We start from the raw sequence: 13,809 nt of genomic DNA, 5'->3' as shown, positions 1-13,809 counted from the left end.
TGATCAACATTTTATTTCACCAAATTGAAATAAAAGAAACATACTATAAATACAAAGCATTATAGTCATGTTCACTTTCAGGCTTCCCTGGTGGCTCAGAGGTTAAAGCATCTGCCTCTAATGCGGGAACCCTGGGTTTGATCCCTGGGTCAGGAAGATCCCCTGGAGAAGGAAATGGCAACCCACTCCAGTATTCTTGCCTGGAGAATCCCACAGCTGGAGAAGCCTGGTGGGCTACAGTCCACAGGGTCACAAAGAGTCGGACACGACTGAGCAACTTAACTTTCACTTTCTTAGGAAAATTAGTTTAAATAAAGTAAGTTAACTGAAAAATATAGGCCAAAGATGGCAAAAAACTGGCACATTTGTTCCCATACTTTCCACTGCAGTTTTGCTTCCTTCGGTCTTTCCTACTGGTAAAGAATCGGCCTGCCAATGCAGAAGACTCAAGAGACGAGGGTTTGATCCCTGGGTCAAAAAGATTCCCTGGAGTAGGAAATGGCAACCCACTCTAGTATTCTTGCCTGGAAAAATTCCATGGACAGAGGAGCCTAGCAGGCTACAGTCCATGGGGTCACAAAGAGTCGGACAAGACTGAGCAACTGAACATGTATCTTTGATAGGGTATTGGTTTAGAGTGATCACCATATTTAAGGATCTGGAATCCTTAATTTGCATTTTTGGAAATAGCTGACTTTGGGCCTGCATCCAGAGTTGATTAACTCTGTGAAAGGACAGGCTTAAACTCAGTCAACCCTCAGAAACTGCTGCTGGGGCCAAAGGAAATTTTTCCAGGGGCCAGCAAACTGATGTCCTAAGTCAAATTTTTAGTATTAAAATGCCTAGAGAGACAAAATAATAATCAAAATCCAGTTAGGGAAGCAGAAAATCAGCACAAAGTTGGTAGGTAACAAAAACAATAGTACTTTGGTGGTTCTACTTCCCTGGAGTTCATGCATTTCATTACCCTTCCTTGAATAAGGCCTTTGTTTGAACAAGGAGAAAAAAAATCAATTAAGCATTAGCTTTCTTAGTATAATTCATTCCAGCCTGCATCTCTCAACTGGAATTAGGCACTCCCAAATGTCTGCAGTCACATGTTAAAAGACAACCATCCCTGGTCACTGCTACACTTGTAAACCTCTTCCAAATAGCATTAATTTTTTATAGAGAATTCATTCATAAATGACTATCAACCTTCATTACAATTACTAGAGACACCCACTAACCAGTTTATAGATCACATAGTTAAAATACAGCCTTATATTTCACAAAACTGCCAGTATCTATGTTAAAAAAGTGTTCATCAGAGAATTCATATATTCCATGACTAGATCTTTAAAATTCTGGAAATAGTTAAGAACTATTATCATGTATGGGGCTTCCCCGATGGCTCACAGGGTAAAGAATCCACCTGTAATGCAAGAGACCTGGGTTCGATTCCTGGGTCAGGAAGATCTCCTGGAGAAGGGAATGGCAACCCACTCAAGTATTCTTGCCTGGAGAATTCCATGGACAGAGGAGTCTGGTGGGCTACAGTCCATGGGGTGTCAAAGAGTCAGACATGACTGAGTAATTAACACACAAACACAGACCCGCACACAACATCATGTATGTTTCATTATTTTATGTTTAAAACATAAAAGCAATGATATGAAGTACTGTGGAAGAGAAACAGGTGGTGCCAATGTAGCTAGACAGTTACAAAGGAGGGTTGTTTCAGCAGTAATAATACTGTTTCCTGGACACATTCTCTAAACTGGCTAAAAGAATGTGAGACTTCTAATGAAGCCACTCTCCCATGGATCATGACTAGATTTCTGGTTTGGACCACACTAGCCTATACATGTTCTTTATATCTGAATGTTGAAGAGTACAGAAAAGGGTGATTTCCTGGAGAATTTGAGTCAAGCTCTTTCACAAGCCTTGGTCAATATTAACAGTTCATTGTCTAGTATCCTAGGAGCAACTGTTTAGTCATAAACAAGGAAAGTCCAGGACCAAATTAGTGAATTAGAAGTGATTAAGTATATGTGCAAAGTAGAGAACATCAGATTCCTGATTCATTTGTGCATATTATAATTTTTATTTATCACTGCAACAGCTCAATTAAATTACCTGAAAATTAAAGACTTTAAACCCAAAAAGGTCCCACTTCAGCAACTAACATAATCACCTTTTTTTTTTTTTTTTTTGGTGCTAGTTACTCAGTTATGTCCAACTCTTTGCGACCCCATGAACTGTAGCCTGCCAGGCTCCTCTGTCCATGGGGTTTTCCAGGCAAGAATACAGGAGTGGGTTGCCCTCCTCTTCTCCAGGGGATCTTCCCAAACCGAGGATCAAACTTGAGTCTTCTGCATTGTTGCAAGCATATTCTTTACCACCCGAGCTATCAGGGATACAGGAATAATTGGCATTCAACACTTACCCTCAAACTTCATTTAACTAAGGGTTAAAAGTTCTCATGACTAAAGACTGAATGACATTCAGTCTCGTGACCTGAAGACTGAATCCAGGAAAACTGACTGGTTAAATGTTTAGTAACCTCTTGACTACCCTCTGGATGAAACCCAAAATAGGCAACCAAAGAGAGATGGAGAAAATGCAGTGACTAGATAATTCACAAAGAGAATAAAATCCTAAAAGCAGCGTGGGATCAAAATGGCAGAGTAGGAATAACTTGAGCTCACCTCCTCCCATGGACACACCAAGACTACAATTACATATAGAACAACTCTCTCTGAGAACAACTTGAAGACTAGCACAACATCACTGCTACATCAAGATATAAAGAAAAAACAACATCAAGACATGTAGGAGGGATATAGGTGAGATCAAGTCAAGACCCTCATCCATAGACTGGCAACCCACACAAGGGGGAGTGCTGTGTTGTGTTTAGTAGCTCAGTCAGTTCCAACTCTTTGCACCCCATGGACTATAGCCCACCAGGCTCCTCTATCTATGGGGATTCTCCAGGCAAGAGTACTGGAGCAAGTTGTGCCATCTTCCAAGGGATCTTACCAAACAAGGGACTGAACCCAGATTTCCCATATTGCAGGCAGATTCTTTACTGTCTGAGCCACCAGGGAAGCCCACGAGTGGGAGGGGCTATCACAACCATGGAAGCCCTTGCTAAAGAGCAAGGAATTCAAGTCCCATATTGGTAACTCTAGGACAGGGGATCTGCATGACAAATATGAGGCCCCATAAAGTATGACTTTTGAAAACCAATGGGTCTTACATACAGAAGAGCTAGAGGACTCTGACAAGAAACCAAAACTCCACTCTTAAAAGGCTCATGCGCAAACTCACTCACTCTGAATCCTATCACAAAGGCAACAGACTGAATAATGCCTACCAAATCCACTGTAGTATGTCCCTTACCTGTGCCCACTCCAGCTCCAGGTCCCCTGCCAAGGCAGCCCACACTCAGCATGACTCAAGATCCTCCTTCTTTCCCAGCCCATGCCCACTTCAGTTCCAGCCAGCCCACCAAAGCCAACCAGCACATGCATTCTATAGCAGAATGCTCCTACACAAGACCATGACTTCAAGACTGAGGGAAATAACTGTTTTGCTTAAAACACAAAAACAAACACAGAAAGCAAAACGAAATGAGGATACAGAGAAAATGCTCTAAATGAAAGAACCTGATAAAACCCCTGGAAAAAAACTAATGAAAAAGAGACAATTTGCCTGATAAAGAATTCAAAGTAATGGTCATAAAAATTCTCACCAAACACAAAATAAGAAATGAACACAGTGATAATCTCAATAAAGAGTTAGAAAATATAGGAATGAACCAACCAGAGATGAAGAATAAAATAACTGAAATGACAAATACACTAGATGGAATCAGCAACTGGTTGGAAGATACAGAAGAATACATAAACAATCTGGAAAACAGAATAGTGGAAGCCGCTCAGTATAAAGAGTAAAAATAAAGGAATAAAAAATGAGGATAATTTAAGAATCCCTAAAATTTTATCAAGCATGCTAACATTCATAGTATAGGGGTCCCAGAGGGAAAGAAACAAGAAGGATAGGTCAGAAAACCTATTTGAAGATATAATAACTGAAAACTTCCTTAAATTGGGAATGGAAACATATCTAGATCCAGGAAACACAGAGAATTCCAAACAAGATAAACCCAAAGACAGCCACACCAAGACATACTATAATTAAAATGGTAAAATTTTTAAATAAAGAGATAATGTTAAAGGCAGCAAAAAGAAACAACTAGTCACGTACAAGGAAACCCCTAGGCTAAAGCCAATTTTTCAGCAAAAGCTTTACAGGTCAGAAAAGAGGGGCATGATACGATTAATGTGCTTAAAAAAAAACTTACAACCAAGAATACTCTAGCTGGCAATATTATCATTCAGATCTGGAGGAGAGACAAAGAATTTGCCAGACAACAAAAAGTAAGAATTCATCACTACTAAACTTGCTTTATAAGAAATGATAAAGGGATTTCTTTAAGTAGAAAGTAGGTCATAGCAAGATATCAGAAAATATACAAAAGAGAAAAATGTCACTAGTAAAAGCAAATAAATAGCAAAGGTAGTGGATCAGACATTTAAAAAGCTATGAAAGTTAAAGACAAAAGTCACAAAACCAGCTAAAACTGCAAGAAGTAGTTAAGGAATACACAAAGCAAAAAGATATAAAATATTAAATAAAAAACATACATGGGGAGGTAAAAAGGTTGTGGTTTCATAATACTTTAAAACTTAAGCAACTATTAAATACACTGCTGTATACATAGATTTGCAAGTACAAAGAGAAACCTATTATATATACTAAAAGTAAAAAGAAAGAATTCAAATATAACAGTAAACAAAATCATCAAACCACAAGGAAGGACAATAGAAGAAGAAATTACAGAAACAACCAGAAAGGGAGCATACCTCATAATCAATTGGGATTTATCCATGAATGCAAGAATAGTTCAATAAGGACAAATCAATCAATGTGATACATTACATTAACAAAATAAAAGATAAAAAGCACATGATGATCTCAATAGATGCAGAAAAAGCATTTGAAAAATTTGACATAAACCTATGATAAATTGAAGACAACACAAAAGAATGGAAAAATATACTATGCTCATGGATCAGTTCAGTTCAGTTCAGTTGCTCAGTTACGACCCCATGGACTGCAGCACACCAGGCTTCCCTCACCATCACCAACTCCTGGAGGTTACTCAAACTCATTTCCATTGAGTCGGTGATGTCATCCAACCATCTCATCCTCTTCTTCTTTCACCTTCAATCTTTCCCAGCATCAGGGTCTTTTCAAATAAGTCAGTTCTTCGCATGAGATGACCAAAGTATTGGAGTTTCAGCTTCAGTGTCGGTCTTTCCAATGAATATTCAAGACAGAATTCCTTTAGGAGGGACTGGTTGGATCGATCTTGCAGTCCAAGGGACTCTCAAGAGAGACTCTCAAATTATGCAGAACAACACCACAGTTCAAAAACATCAATTCTTTGGTGCTCACCTTTCTTTATAGTCCAACTCTCACATCCATACATGACTACTGGAAAAACCACAGCTTTGACTAGATGGAACATTCTTGACAAAGTAATGTCTCTATTTTATAATATACTGCCCTAGGTTAGTCATAACTTTTTTTCCAAGGAGCAAGTGATTTTAATTTCATTGCTGCAGTCACCATGTCCAGTGATTTTGGAGCCTCAAAAAATAAAGTCTGCCACTGTTTTCACTGTTTCCCCATCTATTTGCCATGAAGTGATGGGACTGGATGCCATGATCTTCGTTTTCTGAACGCTGAGTTTTAAGGCAACTTTATCACTCTCCTCTTTCACTTTCATCAAGAGGCTCTTTAGTTCATCTTCACTTTCTGCCATAAGGGTGGTGTCATCTGCATATATAAGGTTATTGATATTTCTCCCGGCAATCTTGATTCCAGGTTGTGCTTCATCCAGTCCAGCATTTCTCATGATGTACTCTGCATATAAGTTAAATAAGCAGGGTGACAATATACAGCCTTGACATACTCCTTTCCCGATTTGGAAACCAGTCTGTTGTTCCATGTCCAGTTCTAAATGTTGCTTCTTGACCTGCATAAAGATTTCTCAGGAGGCAGGTCAGGTGGTCTGGTATGCCCATCTCTTGATGAATTTTCCAGTTTGTTGTGATCCACATAGTCAAAGGCTTTGGCTTACTCAATAAAGCAGATATATTTTTTTCTGGAACCCTCTTGCTTTTTCGATGATCCAACGGTTGTTGACAATTTGATTTCTGGTTCCTCTGCCTTTTCTAAATCCAGCTTGAACATCTAGAAGGTCACAGTTCATGTGCTTTTGAAGTCTGGCTTGGAGATTTTTTCGTATTACTTTGCTAGCATGGGAGATGAGTGCTAACGTGTGGTAGTTGAACATTCTTTGGCATTGCCTTTCTTTGGGATTGGAATGAAAACTGACCTTTTCCAGTCCTGTGGCCACTGCTGAGCTTTCCAAATTTGCTGGAATTTTGAGTGCAGCACTTTCACAACATCATCTTTTAGGATTTGAAATTCCTCAACTGGAATTCCATCACCTCCACTAACTTTTTTTGTAGTGATGCTTCCTGAGACCCACTTGACTTTGCATTACAGGATATCTGGCTCTAGGTGAGTGATCATACCATCATGGTTATCTGGGTCATGAAGATCTTTTCAGTATAGTTTTCTGTGCATTCTCGCCACCTCTTCTTAATATCTGCTTCTGTCAGGTCCATGCCATTTCTGTCCTTTATCGAGCCCATCTTTTCATGAAATGTTCCCTTGATATCTCTAATCTTCTTGAAGAAATCTCTAGTCTTTAACATTCTATTATTTTCCTCTATTTCTGTGCACTGTTCACTTAGGAAGTCTTTCTTATCTCTCCTTGCTCTTCTTTGGGACTGTACATTCAAATGGGTATATCTTTCCTTTTCTCCTTTGGCTTTCATGTCTTTTCTTTTCTCAGCTATTTGTAAGGCCTCCTCAGACAACTATTTTTCCTTTTCTCATTTCTTTTTCTTGGCAAGACATTTCAGTGTCTTGATCACTGCCTCCTGCACAATGTCACGAACCTCTGTCCATAGTTCTTCAGGTGCTCTATCAGATCTAATCCCTTGAATCTATGTCTCACTTCCACTGTATAGTCATAAGGGATTTGATTTAGGTAATACCTGAATGGTCTAGTGGCATTCCCTACTTTCTTCCATTTAAGACTGAATTTGGCAATAAGGAGTTCATGATCTGAGCCACAGTCACCTCCCAGTCTTATTTTTATTGACTGTATAGAGCTTCTCCATCTTTGGCTCATGGATAGGAAAAATATATATTGTTAAAATATTCATACTACTCAAAGCAATATACAGAGCCAATGAAATCCCTATCAAAACATCAATAACATTTTTCACAGAACTGTAAAAAATAACCCTAAAATTTGTAAGGAAATACAAAATACCCTGAATATCAAAACAATCTAAATATATAAAAACAAAGTTGAAATTATCACACTGCTAAAAAGCTTTAATAATCAAAAATGTAAGAAATTGTCACAAAACAGATATATAAATGTAACAAAATACAGAGCCCAGAAATAAACCCATATTTATATGGACACTCAATCAAGGAAGCAAAACTATACAATGAAGAAAATACAGCCTCTTTTAAATGGTTCTGGGAAAACTAGACAGACATAAGCAAAGGAATGAAACTGGACCATTTTCTTTCACCATATACAAAAATAAACTCAAAATGGATCAAAGACTTAAATATAAAACCTTAACCATAAAACTCCTGGAAGAAAACATGGGCAGTAGTATGCTCTGTGATTTTTTGGATATATCTCCTCAGGCAAAAGGAACAAAAGCAAAAATAAACAAATGAGACTCATCAAATTAGAAAACTTTGGCAAAACAAAAAAAAAAAAAAAAACACAATAAAATGAAAAGGGAAAGCACAATCTACTGAATGGGAGACGATATTTGCAAATCATATACCTGATAAGGAACTAACATCCAAAATAAGTATAGAACTCACAAAACTCAACATCAAAAAAGTCAATAATCCAATTAAAAATGAGCAAAGGGCCTATAGACATTTTTTTTTCAAGGACTATATTTAGATAGCCAACATACATATGATAAGGTTTCAAAATCTTTAATCATCAGAGAGATACAAATGAAAAACACAGTGAGATATCACCTCACACCTGTCAGCATAGCTATTACCAAAAATCAAGAAATAGCAAGTGCTGGTGAGGATGTGAAGAAAAGGGAACCCTCATGCACTGTTCACAGGAATGTAAATTGGTGCAACTACTATGGAAAACAGTACAAAGGTTCCTTAAAATTTTTAAAGAGAACTAATATATGATCCAGACATTCCAGTTCTGTGTACTTATCTGAAGAAAACAAAACCCTAATTTGAAAAGATATATGCAGTCTATGTTTATTTCAGCATTATGTACAATAGTCAATATATGGAAATAACCTAGTTTCCATCAACAGATGAATGAATAAAGAAGATGTGGTACACATAAATACTATGGAATACTACTCAGCCATAAGAAAACTAAAATCTTTCCATTTGAAACAACATGTATGGACCCTCAGGGTGTCATACTAAATAAACAACAAATACTGTATGGTTTCATTATATGTAGAATCTAAAAATTGAAAATAAAAAAACAAGCACAACAGAAGTAGTCTCAAAGAGAGAAAAAATCTAATGGATGCCAGATATCAGGGAGATGTGGAGATTGGTGAAAAATATGTCAGGAATTAAGAGGTACAAACTCCCAGTTATAATATAAATATGCCATGGTGTAGTAATGTACAGCATAGGGAATATAATCAATAAAATTGCAAAACTCTGTATGGCGACTAACAGTAAATAGACTTCCAGTGGCAACTATTTCATAAAGTATAAAAATAATGAATCACTATGTTGTACACCTAAACTAATATAATATTGTACATCAGTTTTACTTCAATTAAAAAGAAAAATCCTAAAAAGCCATCATAGTCAACAAGAGAGTCCAAAATGCAGTACTTGGATGCAATCTCAAAAATGAAAGAATGATCTCTCTTCATTTCCAAGGCAAACCATTCAACATCATAGTAATCCAAGCCTATGCCCCAACCAGTAATGCTGAAAAAGCTGAAGTTGAATGCTTCTATGAAGACCTACAAGACCTTCTAGAACTAACACCACCCAAAATTTCCTTTTGATTATAGGGGACTGAAATGCAAAAGTAGGAAGTCAAAAAACACCTGGAGTAACAGGCAAATTTGGCCTTGGAGTACAGAATAAAGCAGGGCAAAGGCTAATAAAGTTCTGCCAAGAGAACACACTGGTCACAGCAAACACCCTCTTCCAACAACGCAAGAGAAGGGACTACACATGGACATCACCAGATGGTCAACACCAAAATCAGACTGATTATATTCTTTACAGGCAAAGATGGAGAAGCTCTATACAGTCAGCAAAAACAAAACCAGGAGCTGACTGTGGCTCAGATCATGAACTCCTTAGTGCCAAATTCAGACTTAAATTGAAGAAAGTGGGGAAAACCACTACACCATTCACATATGACATAAGTCAAATCCATTATGACCATACAGTGGAAGTGAGAAATAGATTTAAGGGACCAGATCAGAGAGAGTGCCTGAAGAACTATGGACAGAGGTTCATGACATTGTACAGGAGACAGGAATCAAGACCATCCCCATGGAAAAGAAATGCAGAAAAGAAAAATGGCTGTCTGAAGAGGCCTTACAAATAGCTTTGAAAAGAAGAGAAGCAAAAAGCAAAGGAGAAAAGGAAAGATATACCCATCTGAATGCAGAGTCTCAAAGAATAGCAAGGAGAGATAAGAAAGCCTTCCTCAGCGATCAATGCAAAGAAACAGAGGGAAAAAATAGAATGGGGAAGACTAGAGATCTCTTCAAGAACATTAGAGATACCAAGGGAACATTTCATGCAAAGATGGGCTCCATAAAGGACAGAAATGGTATGCACCTAACAGAAGCAGAAGATATTAAGAAGAGGTGGCAAGAATACACAGAACTGTACAAAAAAGATCTTCATGACTCAGATAATCACAGTGGTGTGATCACTCACACTCACCTAGAGCCAGACATCTTGGAATGTGAAGTCAAGTGGGCCTTAAGAAGTATCATTACGAACAAAGCTAGTAGAGGTGATGGAATTCCAATTGAGCTATTTCAAATCCTAAAAGATGATGCTGTGAAAATGTTGCAATTAATACATCAGCAAATTTGGAAAACTCAGCAGTGGCCACAGGACTGGAAAAGGTCAGTTTTCATTCCAATCCCAAAGAAAGGCAATGCCAAAGAATGCTCAAACTACCCCACAATTGCACTCATTTCACACGCTAGTAAAGTAATGCTCAAAATTCTCCAAGCCAGGCTTCAGCAGTGCGTGAACTTCCAGATGTTCAAGCTGGATTTAGAAAAGGCAGAGGAACCAGGGATCAAATTGCCAACATCTGCTGGATCATGGAAAAAGCAAGAGAGTTCCAGAAAAACATCTATTTCTGCTTTATTGACTATGCCAAAGCCTTTGACTGTGTGGATCACAATAAACTGTGGAAAATTCTTCAAGAGATGGGAATACCAGACCACCTGGCCTGCCTCTTGAGAAATCTACATGTAGGTCAGGAAGCAACAGTTAGAACTGGACACGGAACAACAGACTGGTTCCAAATAGGAAAAGGAATACGTCAAGGCTGTATATTGTCACCCTGCTTATTTAACTTATATGCAGAGTACATCATGAGAAACGCTGGGCTGCAGGAAGCACAAGCTGGAATCAAGATTGCTGGGAGAAATATCAATAACCTCAGATATGCAGATGACACCACCCTTACGGCAGAAAGTGAAGAACTAAAGAGCCTCTTGATGAAAGTGAAAGAGGAGAGTGGAAAAGTTGGCTTAAAGCTCAACATTCAGAAAACTAAGATCATGGCATCTGGTCCCATCACTTGAGAAATAGATGAGGAATCAGTGTCAGACTTTATTTTTGGGGGGCTCCAAAATCACTGCAGATGGTGACTGCAGCCATGAAATTAAAAGATGCTTACTCCTTGGAAGGAAAGTTATGACTAACCTAGACAGCATATTAAAAAGCAGAGACATTACTTTGTCAACAAAGGTCCGTCTAGTCAAGGCTATGGTTTTTCCAGTCATCCTGCATGGATGTGAGAGTTGGACTATAAAGAAAACTGAGTGCCAAAGAATTGATGCTTTTGACTACAGTGTTGGAGAAGACTCTTGAAAGTCCCTTGGACTGCAAGAAGATCTAACCAGTCCATCCTAAAGGAGATCAGTCCTGGGTGTTCATTGGAAGGACTCATGTTCAAGCTGAAACTCCAATACTTTGGCCACCTGATGCAAAGAGCTGACTCATTTGAAAAGACCCTGATTCTGGGAAAGATTGAGGGCAGGAGGAGAAAGGGATGACAGAGGATGAGATGGTTGGATGGTATCACTGACTCAATGAACATGGGTTTGGGTAGACTCCAGTTTGGGTAGACTCCAGTACTCTTGCCTGGAAAATCCCATGAGCGGAGGAGCCTGCCTGGTACGCTGCAGTCCATGCGGTCGTGAACACTCGGACTCGACTGAGCAACTTCACTTTCACTTTTCACTTTCATCTATTGGAGAAGGAAATGGCAACCCACTCCAGTGTTCTTGCCTGGAGAATCCCAGGGACGGGGGAGCCTAGTGGACTGCCCTCTATAGGGTCACACAGGGTCGGACACAACTGAAGTGACTTAGCAGCAGCAGCAGTTGGTGATGGATAGGGAGGCCTGGCATCCTGTGGTTCATAGGGTCACAAAGAGTTGGACACGACTGAGTTACAGACCTGAAAAAGTTATAGTTGCTTATATTTGTATATGTGATTACTTGAAAAAGTCTAATATGTTGGCAGTTGCAACTCAGTGACCTCCATGCAAATTCAGTAAACCAGATTTTCATTAGTGAAAGTTCTACTATATTGGAGTCTCATGACTTATTTCATAAAGATGTTTGCAAAAACTTACTTCACTCTATTTGTCTCATGTTAACACTCAAAATACTGTGACAGAAATCATTTTAATGCAGGTAGATATAAGATGCCTGGTTATCACTAACATGGCTATTGAATAATTTCATGTTTTAGACATAAATCAGCTATGAAAGAGTCACTAAATTGTTTCTGAATTTAAAAAGGAATATTACTGGAAAAGACAGCTTGTTAAGGGTCAGGAAAACAGAATACGAAACCTCACTTAAAACACTAAAGCACCCACTTCTTTCTCTTAAATTGCTTTCAAATTATTCAAACACACTCCTATAAATATCATGTCCGCATTGAAAAAACTACATATATTTTCTTTGAGCTTTTCAATCAAGTTCTTCAAAGTTCTTTGTAGCAGGGATGTGTACTGGGCCTGAGTCAGGACAGGTTAATCAGTTTAAAAATCTACACAATGAATCATTGCTGGATCTCTGAAATCTTGAATTAAATCCAGGTGGATTATATTTGAACAACAAAAAACCAGATTTTGCAGTTTCCTTGATACCTTTAAGAATAAAACAGATTACCCATCTCTCTCTTATCTGCCAGAAGAATAGAGTAGTTATCTTTCTCACGAACCCTCCCCCTCTTTCGTATCATTAATTTAGAGAAGTGGAGCTCAAAAGTTTTACCCAAGAAATAGTGAGCCTACACATCCACATGTGGCTATTCAATTTTTCTAGTTATTTCCATTGATAACTGCTCATCTCTGTCTTATCTGATTTCTTCATAGCATAGCTGAGACTTGTCAGCTCACCAGGATACCATTTAGTTGCTAAAAGGGGTAAAAAGTTATCATCATTAAGTAGCCCACAATGAAACTATCCAGTGGGTCGCTGCTACCAAAACAAATCATAGAAGCACTGGACAACTGGGCCATCTACAGGATCTGAATGGATATCCTGATGTTAAATCCTAAAGGGAGCGGTTTTTTCCTTAACCTCCGGATGCTCCCCTATGGAATTTATTTTCACGGCATTCTGTGTTTAAGAAAACCACTGAGTGAAAGGAGGGTTTGGATTAATTTGTGGGGCTACTTTAAACAAAATTGCAAAGTTTACCGAGTGGTGACTATGAACTTTTTCCAACAGGAACACATCAGCCTACAACTACAACAAGGCGAAAAATTACAGTGGCCAGGTTTCCGGGGTCGCGGTGTCGGAACGATCACCGTGAGATCCAACAGGCGCCTCTACCAGCTGGCGGACCCCAGGCTTCAAAGGGCGCCCTCGCTCCCAACACCCGTTACCGCGGCCAGAGTCTGGGTGCCGCGCCTACACTCGAAGGATACGCTCCAGGTAGTAGGCACCCTCAGCAGCCACCGCCTCCGCGGTGTCCCCGGCAGCCGACAAGCCCATGCCCAACGCTTCTTCCAGGACCCGCAGGGCCGAGGAGGGCGTCCCTTGCTGAGTAGCCATCTGAAACGCTCCGGATGCCTTGCCCCTGACTGGCCGCGGCAGCCCTAAGGCCAACCGCGAAGACGTAGAGTAGAACACACACAGCTCTCGCGAGAGTCTAGCCTCCACCCCTCCCACCACGCGGGCCCGGAAGGGCTGTCTAGAGCCCTGAGCGTTGACGCCCTCCACGCTTCCTACGTTACCGGGGCAACCTCCGTTTCCTAGTTACCCTAACACTCAGCAAGCAGTGCCTGGAGTGGAAGAGGTAAAATCAATCAGTGGACGTGGTTTGCACACATTTTCTAACCGAAGTGGCTTGGTTTTC

The 13,809-nt window shown here is 39.4% G+C and overlaps 1 protein-coding gene across 4 annotated transcripts in view; it reads right to left on the bottom strand.

The window, feature by feature from the left end:
* SPAG16 (sperm associated antigen 16) overlaps positions 1-13,593 on the bottom strand; it is a 97,923-nt gene extending 84,330 nt beyond the window's left edge. For all 4 annotated transcript variants that reach the window (XM_055573376.1, XM_055573377.1, XM_055573378.1 and 1 more), the window contains exon 1: positions 13,379-13,593. In XM_055573376.1, coding sequence (XP_055429351.1) covers positions 13,379-13,505 — 127 coding nt within the window. In that variant the 5' untranslated portion in view covers positions 13,506-13,593. The remainder of the gene's footprint in view (positions 1-13,378) is intronic.
* Between the last annotated feature and the right edge of the window lie 216 nt (positions 13,594-13,809).

The sequence above is a fragment of the Bubalus kerabau genome, chromosome 3 (assembly GCF_029407905.1).
Source record: "Bubalus kerabau isolate K-KA32 ecotype Philippines breed swamp buffalo chromosome 3, PCC_UOA_SB_1v2, whole genome shotgun sequence".
In the NCBI taxonomy this organism is placed as follows: domain Eukaryota; kingdom Metazoa; phylum Chordata; class Mammalia; order Artiodactyla; family Bovidae; genus Bubalus; species Bubalus kerabau.
Note: the sequence above shows the minus strand (reverse complement) of the source record. Positions and strands in the feature narration are given on the sequence as shown.